Raw genomic sequence first — 22,236 nt, forward strand, 5'->3', positions numbered from 1 at the left:
CAAGCAATGCCTCCACGGCGAGCGATCCAACGACCAGGATACGTTGTGTTGAAACAAAGTATCACTGGCCGTACGGAATGTATAGGATCTCAATCATGCTGAAAGTACATACGAGCTCATGTTGCCAAAGGGATATCCGCTACGTACTCTGGTAACACATTTCGAGGAAACTCAAGATACCGTGTCCCAGTAAGACGGTTATCTACGAGGGCTGTTCAGAAAGTAAGCTCCGATTGATCGCGAAATGGAAACGACTATGATAATCCGATAAAGCTTTGCACAGATGTGTTGGGCAGTGTCTCTAGTATGACCCTAGATAGCATCACGTCACTCCTCTCATTTCTGAGCTCACAGTGATCGCGTAAAGTTGTCTAGAGAATAGTGTCTCCCGCCAAGTACGAGGACCTGGTGAGAAATTTCGCCTCAAGCTATACAGCCAACATTACATAACTGTCGTGCAGTTTCTTCTACAAGGCAATATTCTCAGCCGCATTCTGAAGGGGCAATGAAGATGCTCCTGCATCGTTTTCAATTGGAAATGTTTGACTACCCACAATACAGCCCGTAATTGACTCCCCCTGCGTTTCATTTCTGCTCACATGAACCGCTGGCTATGAATACAACATTTTGGCACAGAAAACGAGCTGTAGGCCAGCGTAGAGAATTGGCGGAAAGCACTGGCGGCTGTCTTTTATGATGAGGGTATTGGAAAGTTGGTACAACGCTACGACAAATGTCTTAGTCAGAACGGCAACTACGTAGAGAAGTAGCTGGATGGTGTAGCTAACTGTTAAAAATAAAACATTTCTAATTTTCACTGTGGTTCCCATTTCGCGATCAATCGGAGCTTACTTTCTGAACAGCATTCGTATAACAACTGGACCGATGAGTTGGTCATCAATAATACCGCACAACACGTTGACAGAGAAACGTCATTGAAAATTCGTTTCCACAGTAGCGTGCACATTTCCATTTTCCCATACATGAGATTTGCGCGTGTTGTTGATTCCGTTACGGGTAAATATTCACTCATCAGCGAACAGGATACGTGTAATTAATCGCTCATTGGCAATGATTTATTGACAGAATTCTTGACGGGCTGCAGCATCTCCTTCATACAGATGTTGTACACTCTGCTGATGAAAGGGGTACAGACCGAGCTCGTGGACTGTGCGTATCACTCGTGTTTGTGGAATGCCAATCTGGGCAGCAATTCTTCTAGAGCTAGTCGTAGGGTTGCATTCCGGTGTGGAATAATGTTCTCAACTTCATTAAGAGTTTGTTGTACGGGACGTTCAGAGACAACATTTAGGCTGGGAAGCTCACGCAATCCGTGAAACACCCGCTTAACACATTTCTATCTGTCACTCTGCGATTCGGAAATCGTTGTTGGTATTCTCGCACAGCAGCTGTGGAATTCCCACTGGACATACCATAGACAAACACGATGTCAGCATACTCGGCATGTGTGAAGATCCGTCGCATTTTCACAACATGAAACTGTATTTGTTGTTCACGTAACAACACTGTAGTACCGCGCACTGCCCGCATCTCGTGGTCGTGCGGTAGCGTTCTCGCTTCCCACGCCCGGGTTCCCGGGTTCGATTCCCGGCGGGGTCAGGGATTTTCTCTGCCTCGTGATGGCTGGGTGTTGTGTGCTGTCCTTAGGTTAGTTAGGTTTAAGTAGTTCTAAGTTCTAGGGGACTTATGACCACAGCAGTTGAGTCCCATAGTGCTCAGAGCCATTTTTTGAGTACCGCGCACTGCAACAAGGACTGTCGGACTGACACTTGAGGTAAACAACTGCACCATGCACAAGTGAACTGGGTAGTGACACGGTTACTAAGGTAAACGCTACTCGTTTCCCGTTCCTAGTCGTCTTCATTGGTTTACCCGGAAACGGTTAAGAAAAGAGCATATCTTCATTAGGAGTTTTTTGTTCATATTCACCACTAGTATCACCACTCAAAGCATGTAACTTTCCACCTGACTCACCTTGTATACAGAAAGCTTCCTCTTTCTATTAATGAAAGCAGTAACAAAAATTTCTACGGTATTTCCTGAGATTAGACTTCACACATAGAAAGAAAAACGCCGCGAAGACTTTAATGTACATTTTACAATATGTAAACACACGGATAGAAAACAGAATAAGCGTGCGACCGCCGAAGACTAGAAAACAAATATGACGAATAGATATGTCAAGCATAACAGGGATTTTAAGGATATTTACGAAGAGAGTAATTGGTATGCAATAATAGATTTAGTTAATGCGTTCTTGTACCTTGGGTAAATGAAAACAGTTACTGGACGGACTGGACGTGAGTAAACTAAAGATATAAACTACATTTTTGTCATTGTGCTAAGCTCAATAAATTTTCAAAACTATACTTATGATCTCTCAGGTTTCTCTGCGCGATTGATTCATTGGGCCCTTACAAGTGTTCCGCCGAGTTGTTGTTTCCATTGTATTCACAATATTTCGAATACCGACCCAGCAATTTTCTTCGGGTGTTCTGAATTTTACTGTTTTGTGTACTTGCTATTCGGATTCACGCAAAATCTGGAGCAGTTGAAGTACATGGACGTGTTGTGCACCAAAATATTGGGTATAAAGTGGAAACAATCACTCGGCAAAATACTCAGAATCACGATAATAAACCTACGACGTGCGTCAAAAGGAAACTTTATAATTAGCGCGTCTCACCACCTTTCACAGGTGGCAAAAACTCAAGTTTTGTCTAATGACAGTGAGATATGGACTTTTAATGAGAAGAGCATTCTACACCTGAGGTTACTTAACAAGCATTATCGGCAATTACAAACAAAGAGAGGGAAACGTACGTACACTATCCGATCAAAAGTATTCAATTAGTTGGATCAGTGTTTCGCCTCCCGTCGACAGCGGTCGTAGTAGTAAAACGAATTACTAGCGATCTGGCAAACTTGATTCTTCGAGAATAATATATCTTTCAGGTCGCCCCAAAGGCTAATGCAATTTCGAAAATAGATAACAGGAAAGATATTGAAATGTTTCTAAAGAAGTGCGGCAGGCGGCGGTGCCACTGAATTGCAATTGCACATAAATAGGCTAAAGTAATAGAAGTCTTAAATGTATTGAAATGTAGCCAAAATCCAGAATAATAACAAGCGAAAGCTTTTCAGGTTCATATTAAGATTAATATTTGGCAATTTTTTGCTTTGCAGAGATTCCCAGACCGTCAACGCCACCGAAGGCTACAGAGATACGAAGTGGTTCTTCGAAAGAAGGTATGTCCTAGCAAATTTGTACACAAGCGCTTCTACAAAAAGATGTAAATCTCGGTGACGAGACATTTATGATGGTGGCGTATTGCTTATTAAGCCATTGTCATTGGAGCTTTGTTGTATCCACTGTGATTAACCATTATCCTAAATACCCCATGAACTTTCAAATGTTTTGCAGTTCATTCTTCTAGTCAACTTCCTGTCATTAGACATGTGAATGTTAGAGCTGGAATCTCTTTCTCGCATCATAACGCGCCGGTGCTAGGTTTTAACAGATATGAGCCACCATAGCAGCTCACAGGTACTATAGGGGCTCCCAAACGATACGTTTCAGCAACACACTGCTGTTTTCATGGTCCTTGTATCTTTCTTAACTTTGTATTCATTTTTATTAGTTTAAGACAGACTATAGATTCAGCGGCAAGTCAGTGTTACTGTTGCATTCCCCATTGGACAATGATTCGAATCATCTATACGGCCTACCTATCAGTTCACAGTTCATTGTGTGACAGACAGTACTTCCGATTCCACTCTTGATTCTTTTCTTCGAAATTTTATTTGAGCCGGCCGGAGTGGCCCAGCGGTTCTAGGCGCTACAGTCTGGACCAGCGCGATCGCTACGGTCGCAGGTTCGAATCCTGCCTCGGGCATGGACGTGTGTGCTGTCCTTAGGTTAGTTAGGTTTAAGTAGTTCTACGTTTTAGGTGACTGACGACCTCAGCAGTTAAGTCCCATAGTGCTCAGAGCCATTTGAACAATTTTACTTGAAATTTGTGGTAAGGTATTATGGGGCCAAACTGCTGAGGTCATCAGTCCCTAAGCTTACGTACTACTTAATCTAACTTAAACTAACTTACGCTAAGGACAAAACACACACACACACACACACACACACACACACACACACACACACGCACACACACACACCCATGCCCGAGGGAGGAATCGAATCTCCGACGGGGGAGGCCGCGCAGGCCGTGACAAGGCGCCTTAGACGGCACGTCTGCCCCGCGCAACCTCCACTCTTGTGGTAGGAAGAACCATTGCAGGTACGTCGTCAAGTAAGTTCGAATTTCCCTGTTTTTCTTCTCGTGAAATGTGTGGGTGGCGAAGTGAAATGTTGCCTGTCTCTTTTTGGACCGTATGCATTCGTAATTATAGTAGTAACCGTGAACATGGGTAAACGACGTGCGTGGAGAAATATATGGTTGAAAAGTTGTGCAACGGATCAGCAACTGAGCGCCCAGATCAACCGCGAGTCTACCAACAGTGTCTTCTCAAAGACGGTTCAGCGATCCTTACTGCGTATGAGCCTCTGATAAAGGCACCTGTTTCATAAACCCATGCTTACTTCTGTTCATCGGCGACGAAGGCTGAAATTTGCACGCCAGCAGCTGGACGTCCGCTGAGTGGGGACTGGTGGTCTTTTCAGATGAAACCTGACTCGGACAGATGGCCGTTGGACCGACCGAGGTTTCCCAGTGCTTACCACACTGGAGCCGCATTCGGGAGGATGACGGTTCACACCTGCGTCTGACCATGCTTATTTAGGTATTTCGTAATTTCCCTAAATCGCTGAAGAGCACGGCCGATTTCCTTCTATACCCTTCTCCAATCCGAGCGTCTGCTCCGTCTCTAATGACCACGTTGTAACCCGGACATTGAGCGCTAACATCGTGCTCCTACTCCTCCTATAGATGGCTGTTGGCCTATACGACGAGAAGCGCTACAACAATCGCTGAAACACGTCCAGGTCAGAGGAGGGAATGTTATGGTCTGGGGAACGTTTTCGTCACTTTAGAAAGCACAACGGATTAATACAAGAATGTATCCATGCCTGGGGACCATGTCCTACCCTACATGCAATTTGTGTTTCTCCAGCCCGATGACATCCACCAGAAAGACCATGAAACGTGTCACATAGTTCGCTGAGTACGAGCATAGTTCGAGAAGCGTCAGGATGACTTTGCCGCACTCATCTTGCCACCAAACTATCCGGATTTAAATGTAATCGAGAAACTGTGGGTCCCCCCGATCGGGCTCTTCGGGCCATGGGCCATCTACGAGAAACCTAGCACAGCTGAACACGGCAATGGAGTCGGCACGGCTACTCATCCGTTTTGGCACCTTCCGGAATCTCGCTGACACTCTTCCTGAATGTCTTGCAGCGGTCCGCGCTACAAAAGGTGGCGCTTCAGGCTTTTGAAAGCTGGTCGCAGTAATGTGACTCGGCAGTGTATATCCGGTAGTGTAATGAAACAGTAATAGCTGATTGTAAGTTTGTATGATCAATGTAGTTCATTTCTGTATGTTGTGGGCATATTGTCAGTCACACCACGAAGTGCCAATGTTCTCCACTTATTGCGGTACTTCATTTCAGCTTTTCGTTGTCATTTCCCTGCATACTCCAGCATCCTCCGCCAACAGACTGACAGAGCTTCCGATGTAAATCTCCAGCTAATTTACACTAAAGAACCAAAGAAGCAGGTACACTTGCTGAATTTCTTGTAGGGACCCGAGAGCACGCGGTAGTGCCGCAACACGACATGGCATATATTAGAATAATGTCTGATGTAGTACTGGAGAGAACTGACACCATGAATCCTGCAGGGCTGACGCCATGAATCCTGAAGAGCTGTCGATAAATACGTAAGAGTACGAAGAGGCAGAAATCTCTTCTGACCAGCACGTTGCAAGGCATCCCAGATTTGCTCAGCGGATGTGTTTAAACTCAGAAGAGTGTTCCTGGATCCACTCTGTGGCAATTCTGGACGTGTGGGGTGTCGCATTGTCCTGCTGGAATTACCCAAGCCCGTCGGAATACACAATGGACAAGACTTGATGCATTGATCGAACTAGATGCTTAAGCGCTTGTCACCTATAGCAGTCTATCTAGACGTATCAGGGATCCCATATCACTCCAACTGCACACACCCCACACCATTACAAAGCCTCCACCAGCTTGAACAGTCCCCTGCTGACATGGAGCGTCCATGGATTCATGAGGTTGTCTACATACCCTTACACGTCCATCATTAGGAACGAGATTCATCTGGTCAGGCAACACGTTTCCAGTCCAATATCTCTGTTGACGGGCTCAGGCGAGGCGTAAACCTTTGTATCGTGCAGTCATCAATGTTACGGTCCACCCCCGGTAGCTGAGTGGTCAGCGCGACAGAATGTCAGTCCTAAGGGCCCAGGTTCGATCCCCGGCTGGGTCGGAGGTTTTCTCCGCTCGGGGACTGGGTGTTGAGTGGTCCTAATCATCATTACTTCATCCCCATCGATGCGCAAGCCGCCGAAGTGGCGCCAGATCGACGAGATTTTATGTTTTACCGCATTCCTGCTATTGACGATACATTCGTGAAATGGTCGTACGGGAAAATTCCCACTTCATCGCTACCACGGAGATGCTGTGTCCCAACGCTCGTGCGCTGACTGTAATGTTCAAAGTCACTTAAATCTTCATAAGTGCCGTTGTAGCAGCAGTAATCTATCTAACAACTCCAGCAGACACTTGCTGCCATATATAGGCGTTGCTGACTGCAGCGCCATATTCTGCCTGTCTACATATCTCTGTATTTGAACACGCATGCGTATACCAGTTCCTCTGGAGCTTCAGTCTGCATCAGGAACATCATAAATGTGTCAGACAGAAAAATATATTTAATTTCTGACATATGTCCATAATACTCTTGCGGATTTTCTGCAAGTTCATAGCCCAATGCTTCAGAAATTCATTTAAAATATATACCATCGAGAAATTACTTGCAGTTCATCATTCACCTAAAAACTGTAGAATGGCTAGTTGTAATTTAAAGTAAGTTTACGATGTAACTCAGTTTCAGTAATTTAGATTGTTCGTGGATAAGGTCTTCAGCCCAAACGGTGTTTGTCTTTTCATACTACAATGCTCGAAAAAGAAATCAAAGCACTCAGAAGACGCGGTCGGATGTCACTGTAACTTCATACCCGTACAACCCATTAGCGGATATATATATGACTGGAGTTACAAGTAACTGTGACAGAAGCCCGCCCGGCTAGCCGCGCGGTCTAGCGCGCTGCTTCCCGAGCGTCCGGCGGATTAGTTTCGAGGTCCGGTGTGGCGGCCAGCCTGTGGATGGTTTTTAAGGCGGTTTTCCATCTACCTCGGCGAATGCGGGCTGGTTCTTCTTATTCCGCCTCAGTTAAACTGTGTCGGCGATTGCTGCACAAACACTGTCTCCATGTACGCGTACACCATAAATACTCTACCACGCAAACATTTGGGGTTACACTCGTCTGGTATGAGACTTTCCCTGCTTGTCTGTGTATACGTGTCTGTGTGTGTGTGGGGGGGGGGGGGCACACTGGGGGCCGAACCGCACAATAACCCTGGGTTCGGTGTGGGGCGGCGTTGGGTTGGGTGGACTGCTGTGGCCTGTTGTGGGGTTGTGAAGCACTGAGGGCTACTGCGGGACGAAACCACTCCGTCGTTTCTAGGTGCCCGGTACAATACACAATACACACACTGTGACAGAAACACCGCGTCACAATGCACTAGCGTTGTTCGCTTTAGTGTTGACAACAGACCCGGTACAGGGTGTTTCGTAAAATGACCGGTATATTTGAAACGGCAATAAAAACTAAACGAGCAGCGATAGAAATACACCGTTTGTTGCAATATGCTTGGGACAACAGTACATTTTCAGGCGGACAAACTTTCGAAATTACAGTAGTTACAATTTTCAACAACAGATGGCGCTGCAAGTGATGTGAAAGATATAGAAGACAACGCAGTCTGTGGGTGCGCCATTCTGTACGTCGTCTTTCTGCTGTAAGCGTGTGCTGTTCACAACGTGCAAGTGTGCTGTAGACAACATGGTTTATTCCTTAGAACAGAGGATTTTTCCGGTGTTGGAATTCCACCGCCTAGAACACAGTGTTGTTGCAACAAGACGAAGTTTTCAACGGAGGTTTAATGTAACCAAAGGACCGAAAAGCGATACAATAAAGGATCTGTTTGAAAAATTTCAACGGACTGGGAACGTGACGGATGAACGTGCTGGAAAGTTAGGGCGACCGCGTACGGCAACCACAGAGGGCAACGTGCAGCTAGTGCAGCAGGTGATCCAACAGCGGCCTCGGGTTTCCGTTCGCCGTGTTGCAGCTGCGGTCCAAATGACGCCAACGTCCACGTATCGTCTCATGCGCCAGAGATTACACCTCTATCCATACAAAATTCAAACGCGGCAACCCCTCAGCGCCGCTACCATTGCTGCACGAGAGACATTCGCTAACGATATAGTGCACAGGATTGATGACGGCGATATGCATGTGGGCAGCATTTGGTTTACTGACGAAGCTTATTTTTACCTGGACGGCTTCGTCAATAAACAGAACTGGCGCATATGGGGAACCGAAAAGCCCCATGTTGCAGTCCCATCGTCCCTGCATCCTCAAAAAGTACTGCTCTGGGCCGCCATTTCTTCCAAAGGAATCGTTGGCCCATTTTTCAGATCCGAAACGATTACTGCATCAAGCTATCTGGACATTCTTCGTGAATTTGTGGCGGTACAATCTGCCTTAGACGACACTGCGAACACCTCGTGTTTTATGCAAGAGGTGCCCGGCCACATCGCACGGCCGACGTCTTTAATTTCCTGAATGAATATTTCGATGATCGTGTGATTGCTTTGGGCTATCCGAAACATACAGGAGGCGGCGTGGATTGGCCTCCCTATTCGCCAGACATGAACCCCTGTGACTTCTTTCTGTGGGGACACTTGAAAGACCAGGTGTACCGCCAGAATCCAGAAACAATTGAACAGCTGAAGCAGTACATCTCATCTGCATGTGAAGCCATTCCGCCAGACACGTTGTCAAACGTTTCGGGTAATTTCATTCAGAGACTACGCCATATTATTGCTACGCATGGTGGATATGTGGAAAATATCATACTATAGAGTTTCCCAGACCGCAGCGCCATCTGTTGTTGAAAATTGTAACTACTGTAATTTCGAAAGTTTGTCTGCCTGAAAATGTATTGTTGACCCAAGCATATTGCAACAAACGGTGTATTTCTATCGCTGCTCGTTTAGTTATTATTGCCGTTTCAAATATACCGGTCATTTTTGAAACACCCTGTATGTTATATAGGAAGAGTGAACAGCGCCAGAGTGTGGAGGACACGAGGACGTCACGTACTGGCGAGAGACACTGTTATTAGAGTTTGAAAAGGCCCTCGTTATGGATCTGCTTTTGGCCGGCTGGTTGAATTGTGCAATATTACGATTTTTGAGTCATTCGGACGTGCCAGTGGCTCGATATTGAACTTATTATGGTCGTTAGGGCAGGTATACGCGTCGTTAGTTTCCGATCGGACACATCTGCTCATCACATGGATGAGTAACTATATTGTACAATAAACCTTTCGTAACCGCTTCATACCTACGTCTGCATTCCGGGAACAAGTAACGCACTGCCTGAATCATTTTGTGTCCTCTCGCACCATTGGACAGCGAGTAGCAACATCCGAATTAGGGGGTTACCGTCCCATGTGTAGGCTGTTGTTAACACGACAGCACAAACGACTGTGTTTGGAGTGGTTCTGTGTCCGGGAAGCATGGAATGGTAAGGACTCACTGCGTTCAGCGATGAATCAAGGTTCTGCACTACTCTAATGACCGTAGATGGTGGGTATTTCAGCGACCTGAGGAGATGCACCATTCCAGAGTTTTGCTGAGGCACACCGCTGCTACACTTTGGCGTCATTGTGTGGTAGCCGTTGGGTATTGGTGCTCGTCACAGCTGGTAGTAACTGAGAGAAGTCAGATAGCACAACATTACGTCACTGACATCCTGTATCCTTACTTGTCACATATCATGTGACAGAATCGAAGCGCCATTTTTCAACAAGACAGTGCTCGTGCACGGGTGACACGTATCTCCGTGAACTGTTTGCGTTATGTTGAGATACTCAAGTGGACAGTGAGATCCCCAGATCTGTCGTAAATGGAAAACGCGCGAGACCATTTCAGACGTCAGTTCCGTCCCATTGCCACTTTCCAGGATACCACAAACCTGTGGCAATAGTTTGCCTCAAGAGAGGTTACAACACGCTTCCCAGCCGAATGAGGCCTGAAGGCAATTTCATACTCTTAACTGGGCACGTAGTGGCAAGTTCTTTGTAAATCTGATTACATACTGTAATCACTGAAATTACGTCACAGAAATTTTCTTATCGTTTTCTCTCCCGCCTGTGGACGCTTCACTTTTTCGTCAAGTAATGTCTCCTTAACACATTACTGTCGACGACGGGAACAAGAAAATAACAAATCGAAACAATACGGTTTCCTGACATGAGATACTTTCATTTGTTGCACGATGTACATTTTAACTTATTGAAGAAAGACAGAGGGCTATGTAAAACTCGCTACTGTATTTTGGCTGAATCAACTTCCTTCAGATGAATCTCCCTGTCTCCCTCTCTCTCTCTTTCTGTCTCTCTCTATCTCTGTCTCTATCTCTATCTCCCACATAATCTCACACAAAATTACGATTACCTCTTGTGGGCCCTACAACTCATCATCTCAGGCTGGTACTTAAAGGTTATATGTGGTTCTGAAAGTCGGTTTAGTTACTACAACATGTCACAACCTATTCACTTGCATGTACACAGTGGGGATAAAAGTCATGGGATACTTCCTAATAACCTTTTGGCCCGCTGTAGTGCAGCATTTCGACGTGGCCTGGACTCAACAAGTCATTCGAAGTGCCCTGCAGAAATATTGAGTCATGCTGCCGCTACAGACATCCGTTACTACGAAAGAGTTGCCGGTGCAGAATGATCTGACGTAGCCCACTGTCGTCCACAACAGGACTAAATGGAGACCACGAATGGCTGCAAATAGTCTCCAAGAAGCCGAACATAACCGTTTCCAGTCAAGGATAGGTTCACGGAGTCTTTCGCGACGGTATACATGAATAAAACATTCTCGGTTTTCCAGCCTCATCAATTCGAATAAAATCCTCGAGCTTTCATTCGACATCGAAAGAAAGCAGACAGATGCGCGACGCGGGAGCGGCAGTTTCAAACTTGGCGCCTGCCCCTGGTGCCACCTGACATCACCGGTGCTGCCACGGGCAATAGTTCCGCTAGCTGCCTGGATCGACTTATGCGCGAGCGCCACACTGGGTCTACCTGATTGGCTCCTGATGATGTCATCACGCCTATATAAGCGAGAAACTGTAGCAGTCCCGGCATCCTCTATGATCTCATTCCTTTCCCCCATCTGCTCCTATTCCTCGAACATATCCGCATCCTCTGCACCTCCCACCGTCTTGAACCCCCTCACCCCCTGGTTGCCCCTCTCCTCTCCCATCCCCGCCCCCTGCCACGTCTTCACCTTTGTGTCCCCCCTACCCTCCATCTCTACACCCTACATCTCCTTTCCCAAGGTGGCTTCCATCAGCTCCCCCTCCCGGATGATGCCCTCTCTCCCTCCATTTATCCTTCCTATCAACTCTGATCCTCACTCCCCCTCCTCTCCTCCGTCCTTTCCCTGGGCTTCCTCTTCCTCCCCCCTTCCATTCTGTGTTTTTTCCCCGCCTATCATCTCCTTTCTCTCTCCCCTGCCCCCCGAGTCCTTTTGTACTCCCCTCCTCTGCCTTCCCCAATCCCTGGCACGTCTGCTCAGCACCCCCCACCCCTCTTCTGGATCCTCCTCTGCCATTGGCTCCTTTCGCCCCCTCCCCCTTCACTTTTCCCCTACCCCCCCTCCCCACCCTTTTTCCCGTCATCTGACCAGTTTACCCCCACCTGCTCTTGGGTGTGGTATGTCGTGTTTGTGCCAACTTTTAGCGCAGTGTTTAAGTGAGTGTTCTGTGTTGTGCGTCCTTCCACAGTGTTGCGAACAGAAATCATGCTGTCGCTGTGTGTGCTTTTTATATCTCTTGCGAACAGAACCCAGACTGTCGCCGTGTTTTTTTTAATTGTCTGTCTATTATTTTTCTGCTTCCTGTGTATTTTATTAGCCTCATCGACCCTGTGTTTTATGTTTTACGCTCCAGAATTTTCTGCCATTTTTACCTTTAAGTCACCGATTTTATCGCCAACTGTTATTATTTTATATTATCCTCATCTTTTTAAAACAAATTCTGTAGGCTGAAGAGTGGCGTAATAAGCTGCTGCCAGCCCGCCCCCTTTAGGGGAAATCGAAACTCAATAAAGGAAAAAAAAAAACAGCCCCGGCAGTCTGTGAACTCTAGACGACGATGGGATGGTCATCGAAAGCTCGAGGATTTCATTCGAATTGACTTGGCTGGAACACAGAGAACGTTTTATTCAAGGATAGGTTCAGTTGGATCCAATCCATTCCATGAAAACACAGCCCACATTGTTGTGGGGATAGCACCAGGTTGCACAGTGTATTGTTAACTACTTGGGATCATGGTTTCGTGGTTCTGCGCCACACTCTAACCCTACCATCAGCTCTTACCAACTGAAATCAAGAGTCATCGGATCTGGCCATGGTTTTCCAATCGAGGTCCAACAGATATGGTCACGAGCCCAGGAGAGGCGCTACATGTTATGTCGCGCTGTTAGCAAAGGCACTCGCGTCGGTCGTCTACAGCTAAGGCCCACTAGCTACAAATTTCGCCGCACTGCCCAGACAGATACGTTCGTCTTACGTCCCACATTGATTTCTGCGGTTATTTCAAGCGTTGTTATTTGTCTGTTAGCAGTGATAACACTACGCAGACGCCACTGATGTCGGTCGTCAAATTGAAGACGTCGCACACTGCAGTGTATGTGCTGAGATGCAATGACTGAACGTTGGTATTCTAGGCACATTATTGACACTCTGTGTATCGGAATACTGAATAACTTAACGACATACGAAATGAAATGTCCCATGCGTCTAGTAACAACTACCATTCCGAGTTCAAACTCTGTCAGTTCCCGTCGTGCTACCGTAATCATCTCGGAAACCTTTTCAAATAAACCACCTGAATACAAATGATAGCTCCGGCAATGTACTTAATTTGTATACGTTTTGTACGTGATACTACCGCCATCTGAACATGCGCATATTTCTATCCTATGACTTTCGTCATCTCAGTGTGCTCGACCAGCTTGGCTCATTTTGCGTTTCCCAAGAGAATTGACCAAAGCCTAAAAGTAACCATTTATGCTCCCTTTGCAGCTACGATCGACTGGACTTACTTACGGCTGTCTGAAACATTTACAGAAACTGGTAAATATAATAGCGTGTGAGACAGGATTCGTACAATTACGGAAAAAAACTCATAAAACTAAGTACGATATGAGAATTACTCCAGTGAAGCGCAAACGGCGATGTATTCTGATCAACTTCCTCTATAGGGTTCTCTCTGGCATGTAAATATAGTACTCAAGGGAAGAATGGAACACTCTGCAACATTAAGTGTAACCTGTGAATATGTATGCTTGTTCCATATATACATCATCGACACCATGGAGTACCATACAACAGAAGATTGTATTCAGAAGTTGTCAACAGTTAGGAGTATCAAGCAGAGCACGTGTTTCATGAGCTGCAGCTGCATTTGCACTCCTGATAAAAGTTTTAATTAACCTCTCATAAATTTTAGAGTTTTAATACAAGTACATTATTAATATCACGCAGCTGGAAGGAAGCGTTCTGAATTGTGTATGAAGTACACAAATTGCCCTTAAAGTTTCATCAGCATGCGCTGGATAAAAAGTTTCCAGTTTCATCTATTTACCTACTACCTTTATAACGCATTCATAAAGTGAATTTATATGATGATGATGATGCTGTAACTTGATTTGGTTCATAAAATGACACTTCCATATTCACTAAAACCTCTTTATGTGCTTAATAAGTGAACATCAAAAATCTCTAAGCCTGTCAGCTGATAACTGTAATGTCTGCATGATTCACGCGGCATATACGGGATGAGTCACTAACTATTGGCACCTAGAATAACTCCGTAGGTATGATAGTTGCTGAAAGGTTTGTGGGACAAATGTTGCATGGGGCAACGGGGGCCATAATATGACGTCGGTTTCTTGTTGCTAGGTGGGGTCGTTTCAGAGATATGAAAGTCAACTTTGCTTCTTAAATGGGATCCTATAGATTGGTACTTATTTTTTGATAGCGGCTATCGAGGCGAATCCATTGATGTGTAACAGTAAAGTCTTTGAAGGTCAACGATGGTCAAAAAGGTGGCATGAACGTCCATTTGCAAGAAGGTGTTCGAAGTGACGACCACTGGTGTCAAGTCGGGGCTGCAATCTCCTTATCATGTCGAAGCACATGCTCCGACAAGTCTCTGTTGTGTATCGTGCAAATAGTAAATATTCGCCGAATACGGCGTATACATTCAACGTGCCATTGACATATAAACTCATTCGACGGTTTCGCAGTACAACACTAACAGGGACGGTAAGACTAGTATTGTCTAATCAAGCGAAAGCGAATGACGTTTTCCTTGCAAGAACAAGTCGCTATGCTTCTCATTTACGCAGAATGCAAACGAAATTCAGTGAGAGCCAGAGACTTACACGCTGAAATATATCCTCAACGAACTCACCCTAGCCGCCCGCGGTGGCCGAGCGGTTCTAGGCGTTCAGTCCGGAATCGCGCGACTGCTACGGTCGCAAGTTCGAATCCTGCCTCGGGCATGGATGTGTGTGATGTCCTTAGGTTGGTTAGGTTTAAGTAGTTCTAAGTTCTAGGGGACTGATGACCGCAGATGTTAAGTCCCATAGTGCTCAGAGCCATTTGAACCATTTTTTACTCACCCTACGCGTCGTAAATTTAAAAATATGATAAGTAGAGAACAACAACTGGATCTTTAACTCATCGTAAACATACCCGGCAAAGGAAAGTTACTAACGAGGAAACGGAAATTGGTACTCTTGCCATTGTGATTCGATATCCTTGTGTTAATTCGCGTCAAGTAGCTAGTGAATCTGGCATGAGCCAGAGTAGTGTTGTTTGTGTTCTGCGTCACCATAAATAACATCCTTACCATATCAGTCTCCACCAAGAATTAACTGGAGCGGATTGTATGCGTCACACTGAATTCTGCCGATGGGCTCAACTTCAGATTCAGAGGGATGAAACATTTATTAATTTGATTTTATTTACTAACGAGGCTACATTCACGAACTATGGAAATGTTAATTTGCATAACATGTATTATCGGGCAACTGAAAATCGACGTTGGCTGCGGTAAGTTGCGCACCAAAAACTGTGGTCTGTGAATGTATGATGTGGGATTCTGGAGGACAGAATTATAGGCCCCTGTTTCATCAAAGAAAATCTTACTGGTAAGAAGTACATAAAATTCCTGCAAGAAACATTCGGTATGTTATAGGAAGAAATTACTTTAGGAACAAGGAACAGAATGTGGTATCAACACGATGAGTTTGAAGCGCATTTTTCACTGATGGCTAGAAATGAATTGCAGAGACAGTTCCCAAAACGTTGGATTGGACGCGGGGGAGATGTGTCGTGGCCGGCTCGTTCTCCACACTTGACGCCTCTGGAATTTTTCTTGTGGGTATTTTTAAAAGACATTATTTTTAAGACGTTCCAACTACACCTGAATATATGTGAGAGAGAACTGTCAGAGCATGTGCTTCGGTAAGTGCGCAAGTGATAAGGTATACCACTCAATCCGTGATATGAAGATTGCAACACTGCATTGATACCAATGGGCATCACTTCGAACACCTTCTGTAAATGGACGTTCAAGCCACGTTTGTGACCTTCGTTGGCCTTCAAAGACCTTACTGTTACACATCATTGGATTCGTCTCAATAGCCGCTATCAGAAAACAAGTACTAAATTATAGCATCCCATTTAAAAAAAACAAAGTTGACTTTCATATCTCTGAAGCGACCCCACCTAGCAACAAAAAAACCAACGTCGTATTATGGCCCACGTTGTCCCATGAAACTTCTGTCCCACAAATGTTTTGCTCCTACCATACTTCCCGAGATATTCTTGGTGGCAATAGTTGGTGACTCACGCTGTATGTCAAATGATTTAGTGTTTTAAAAATATGTTTCCAGTGATTAAAGTATGATAAATATACACTGTGGGATGTTTGAAATAGTTCATATAGTTCATGGTTATTCAGCTAACTTTGTCCAAGCAGTTATCTTTCTTTGATGACCAATAGTAGAACAGCTGGGCGACAACACTAGATACGCCAGCTGACAACGGTTAGTAGCACGGGGAAAAAGAGCTGTCATTTCAGTAGATAGAGCTACATTTTTGTGCATTTTTTCAGTTGTTTTCATGGGACTAGTTACATCTTTTACCAAAAATATACTATCACACAAAAGAACGGTGTTAATGATACTTTTACAGTTCCTTGGGTTACTAAAATGTATTATCATTCAGGAATTCTGTTACTGCTTTAGCAAATCACTCATTTATCGATGATACATTCATATGGTTCTTACTTACTCAGAGGGCAACGTTCTACCACAACTAAAATGAAACTATACTGTTCCAGAGACCTGTCCAAGTCTGAAACATCTATAACATGTATAACATGTATATTCAGATTGCGGCATTGGTACAAATTTTCATTCGTCGCTTCAGTCTGCATGTATACATAATTTTTTCATTAGTTTATAACAGCGATGTGGTCTGTTCAGGAGCGTACTTTTTGGAAACTAACCACAAATCTAAAAGACTGTAGAAGTTTCAGTTTCCGTTGCACTAAACTCGTATTCCAACAGACACAATGACACTATTAGATGCATTGACACTAAAGGCCAGTTCATTCTTTGTACCCAATTTGATTGTGTCAACTCTGTATGGTTAAATATTACATTTTTGTAAGGAGATGAAGTTATCGAAGCAACGTTTTCAGCAAATGAACTTATAAAAACTATAACAAAACGAAATTTTGTTGTTAATGGAACAATGCACATTTTAACATCACAGATAGTTAAATATTTTTTCACACAAATTTATCAGTTTTGTTTGGAACATGCTTCACAAAATGGCCAAAAATTTGGCAATGAAAATCGAGTTCAGCTTACAAGTGCGTACAAACTGCATTTAAAATCATAAAAATGAGTGGTATAATCGTAGCAGCTGTGTGAGCTGAGTAGGTATGGGTATAGCTCTAGAGCACTTGGATAGGTTGCCACCAAACTTCGTACGTACAACAATGTCTTGAAAAAATGTATTATGGGGCCACAAAATTCGTAACATCCTTATATGATGAAAAATGGGTAAAGTGTAAACATTAAGTATTATTTTAGGACACAGGGGAGTGATGTGAGAGGGAGAGGCTGTTATAGGTTTGATAGAGAGGATTAAACTTGATTTGACAGTCTGGATGAAGTCAGAGGAAGAGGTCCGGGATGCATAAGTAACCGGGAAACAACTTGTAACTGCTAGGTATTAAATAAATGCAGTGATGTTGCATTTAGCTGTTGCAGGAAATATGGGCCTGCTTGTTTTCCATAATTTGTTTGTGAAAATTTAGCTATAAACAGTGGTATAGGTTTCATATGTTAATCTTCCGTCTTGAGCAAGAGAACTATGACGAAAGATACACTGCACTGTATAAAAATATTGTTTGAATATACAGAGGTATCTAAAAGATCTACAAAAATTATACCTTCAACGGGAATAAAGGTGAATTTTAACTCGATGCATGGGACTACAAAGTTTTTATTTTCAAACGAATCATCAGATAAGACAAGAGAATATCTTTTACATCCATGCACACATAATCTTGTGGTTTTCTATTACAATTATAATTACGCGCCAGCGACCTGGTCTTCATGCCCATTGAAAAGTGAAATATTTACCATGTTCCCACAGTGGTGAAAAGGTCATATCTCCACATTGTCTTAGTATACTGAAAGTCTGATGGCACGCTTCTTCTTTGTGGGGGCCCTCTCTGAGGGCACTCCCGCCTTAAGTAACTGTTCACACCTCAGGTCACCCCCCCCCCCCCCCCCGTTCTGAGAAACGGACAGAGAGACCAATCGGCACGTTGGGAAGGTACCAGGTCGGGTAATCACCCCTCCCTGGTCCTGGCCGTTACCAGGAGGTACGTACGTGTCCTACCTGTCTATCCGGGGCGGGGAATTACGCGTCACCGGCTACACGTGGGAATGCGTGGGTCGGCCTTCAGACATGCACAGGGAGGAAAAAAAAGAGAAAGAGAGGAACAAAGGAAAGTAAACGACAGATGAGAGGTCTCAAGCGCCGCAGCGGAGAAGAGGGTAAAGAGAAGAGGCAAACAAAAGAGAAGGGCAAAGGAAGGACAAAGACTTTTCAGCATAGAAAGCGAAGAAGAGAGACTGTCTTACAGTTACAAACGTCTGTCTCTAGACCTGGGCACGAAAGATACTACCGGAGGGGGAGAAGGGGAAGGGAAGAGGCAGAGGTGAGGGAGGGGGGAGGATGGGGGATGGAGAAGGATGTGGAAAAGGAAGGTATGCAGCCCACAAAGGAAAGAGAGCCTCACTAGCTCGGGTCCCGTGCTCGCCACCTACGTATCCACAAAAGAGTTGTGGACCCCATGGGGGGCACATCAGGAGTGACAGTCCGTTGCCGTTTATTATGGCGTGGATTGCGTGGGTCTCATCCACTTCTCCGCCTGCTTTTAATGAATGTGCATAGATATGCTAGACGCGATGTGGTATGGAAAGACGTCACTGGTGACAGGAAAGGCATCAGATAGCGTTTTAGTACGAATCCAGATTCTGTATGTGTGAAAATGAGTGCTCCCTCTTGGTTCGCCACAGACATGGGGAGCGGCACCACAATGACTGCAGTCGCTCAAGCCATGTCAAAGCCTTATGGTTTGGGGTAGTATTGGATACAACCACAAATCACATTTGGTGCGTCCAGGACACTATGAACAGTGTAATCTCCGTGAATGACATCTTGTGTGACCTGTAGCCGTATCCTCTCTGCCAACATCCAGAGGCCATTTTTCAGCCAGACAAGGCACGACCACATGTTTCTCCATGAACACGGGTCTTAGTGTCACGTGATGTCAGGCTTTTGCCCTCGCCTGCCAGATCACCACATTTGTCGCCAATCGAAAATGTGTGAAACGATAGGTGCAGCGCTGTGACGCAATGCCAACCACTACAGATGAACTTTGGAACCAGATGAATGTAGATGGATACCATGGATAGCTATATCACAGGGTGCACTTCGCACCTTATACGTGTCGATGACTCCACACATGGAACACGTTATCATGGATCGTGGTGGACCCTAGGCAACTTCCTGAACTGAGATAACTGAAATACTAATCATTTCTGCGGGGCATACTACTGTTCGTGTCCTCTGAATATAAACGTCCTCTCCCTAGTTGTTCAAGGTGTTCTGTTTTTTTTCTGAATGTGATTGGAATTCAGACGTGATGTAGTCCCAGCTTCTGTTTCCACGAAGGTAGAATGCAGCTTCGTTGTTTTCTCATCCACACGAAATGAGAAATATGCTGAAAATACCTCATAATTAGTTATGGAAAATTAAACCAATATTTTCGACCTATGATAAGTTGAAGACTATGAGTTTCCATATGTTTGTGCGGAATATATGTCTCTGACTTCTCCAGATATTGTATACATTCACGGCTGAAGTTATAGTTTGCCGTGACGCACAGTAGTTCGTCGTTTGTTTGTCTCCAGACAGAAATCTTACAGTCGGTGTATCTTTAGAATGTCAGCCATCTTCGACTTAAGTTAACAAATTGAACTGAGTATTTTTACTTCCGCATTATCATTTGACCATTACTAGACAACATTCCTGCGCAACCACAGGGTCTAATTGCTAATAAATATTTTGAATTTTGATATGAATTGCAGCTATTTGTTTTTAACAATTTTTACTTCGGAACATATGATTAACAACCTGTGAGAACAATAGATTAACACTTGCAGTAATTAAAAATTACGGCAAATACGCAATGTACAGTATAATGATACATACATAAAATACACGTATAGTGCTAACTTGTGAAATATTTGTACATAGCGTACTCAGTTAGTCTGAGTAGTTGATTAACACAGAAAACTGTTCAGAATTAATGCAAGTGTCGTCTCTTGGGATGGAAGAGAGACGTCAATTGATCTTGAAACGGGAACATCAGCGATGTCCAACGTTCGCATATGGGTGTCTCGTTGTTTGTTCCTGTTTTGCGAAATTAGCCGTTTCAGGTCTCATAAATTCTGGTTTGGAGATTCTCTAATTCACTTTCGAACTATTGGGCAGACAATTTACTATGGTTGAATCGTATGAACGTAGCAGCTGATAGTTTATTCTGTTACAATTGGTACACCATGTAGGTGGCACCAGTTTTTGATTCAGCAGACCATATTGATGAATCTCATTGTCGCATTTAGCTTTGCTATTTATTGATCTGAATGTTTTGTAGTGTTCAACGCCAGTACAACTACTTAGCTACGTTGTAAACGTAGTATATAGTATATACCTAAACTCAACAATGTTACGGTCGCCTGATCTTGTTCCCAAAATTTTCGATGGTTTTCATAGAGGACGTTTTCGAACTATTGGCTATTTGAAACCCTTCGCTTTTTACTGTGCATGTATCGAAGCGGATGTTAAGTAAGGGCATTATTACAAATTCAGGAGACTGCATTGCCATTATTCTCTTGATCACGGTCTTCTGTGGTGGGTTCGTGATTTGTGATGTCGTTTGGAAAACGAGTCAGCCGTAGCGCGACCTGGAATTCCTTCCTGTTGTTGGTAATCATCGGTGAGCAGCCGCTGACCAAGCACCGAAGCACGTCATTGCAGCGCCCAGGGCCAACATTCATCTGTCACCTGCCATGAGCTGACAAACAACGGACGATGGATGACGCTCGTGGGAAATTGGGTAATACAGAAGTCGTGATATACCGCCAGAGGTGCCGGCGACATCAATTTAGAAGCGTGATTTAGTGCTGCGTCCTGAACTAGCAAAGCATAGCTTCCGGCGTCAACGTACTCCCTGAAAGTCTCATCCGTTTTTTTATAACTCCATTTCTAATTACGTTAATCCTTGGCGTTGTTATAAGCTGCTATGTCGAAACTTCTGTTGCCTGTTCTCTCTCTCTCTCTCTCTCTCTGTCTCTGTCTCTCTCTCTCTCTCTCACAGACACACACACACACACACGCACGCATTTTCTTTGTGTTTTTGACGTCGTGTAATCTTTCATGTCTTGGGAAATTTATTTTTTAGTGCGTTGTGAGTGGATACCATTGCTGACACTCCAGTCGTCAGTCAAAGTAAGGAAGGAAAGTTATGTGCGACATAAGAGTACGTGCGTGGGGTCTGATGTGTTGGCAAATGTTCCAACACCTTGTAGATAGAGGAGGCCGAAATGCACGCTATAATAACGCAGACGGGCGTGAGGTCTGGAACAGGATACTTTATGAATGCTATAAAGAAAAGTACGTAGCTGCGGTTATACTTAACTTTAATCCATCATTTGTATACAGCATTCTTGATGATACAAGTGAGACTCTCTATAGAAATGGTTAAAGGCGCCTTGCTAGGTCGTAGCCATGGACTTAACTGAAGGCTATTCTAACTATCTCTCGGCAAATGAAAGAAAGGCTTCGTCAGTGTAGTCGCTAGCAAAGTCGTCGTACAACTGGGGCGAGTGCTAGTCCGTCTCTCAAGACCTGCCGTGTGGTGGCGCTCAGTCTGCAATTACTGACAGTGGCGACACGCGGGTCCGACATGTACTAATGGACCGCGGCCGATTTAAAGCTACCACCTAACAAGTGTGGTGTCTGGCGGTGACACCACAGGGTCGTGTAACGTATTTTCCTTATTTGAACTGTTTGTATGTCGTGTTTTCTGTGACGGAGAACGGGTACCAGACAAGCATTTGCATAAACGTCCGTCGAAAACTGCCGAAAAGCAGCATTGAGGGTGACTACTATACCAGAACAACCATCATTAATCTACAGTGCG

At 44.6% G+C, this 22,236-nt stretch overlaps 1 protein-coding gene across 2 annotated transcripts in view; it reads left to right on the forward strand.

Moving 5' to 3' along the window:
* The window catches only part of LOC126094596 (lachesin), a 326,905-nt gene that overhangs the window by 237,776 nt on the left and 66,893 nt on the right, over nt 1-22,236 (forward strand). For both annotated transcript variants that reach the window (XM_049909067.1, XM_049909076.1), the window contains exon 7: nt 3,208-3,270. In XM_049909067.1, coding sequence (XP_049765024.1) covers nt 3,208-3,270 — 63 coding nt within the window. The remainder of the gene's footprint in view (nt 1-3,207; nt 3,271-22,236) is intronic.

Source organism: Schistocerca cancellata, chromosome 1, assembly GCF_023864275.1.
Source record: "Schistocerca cancellata isolate TAMUIC-IGC-003103 chromosome 1, iqSchCanc2.1, whole genome shotgun sequence".
Lineage (NCBI taxonomy): Eukaryota > Metazoa > Arthropoda > Insecta > Orthoptera > Acrididae > Schistocerca > Schistocerca cancellata.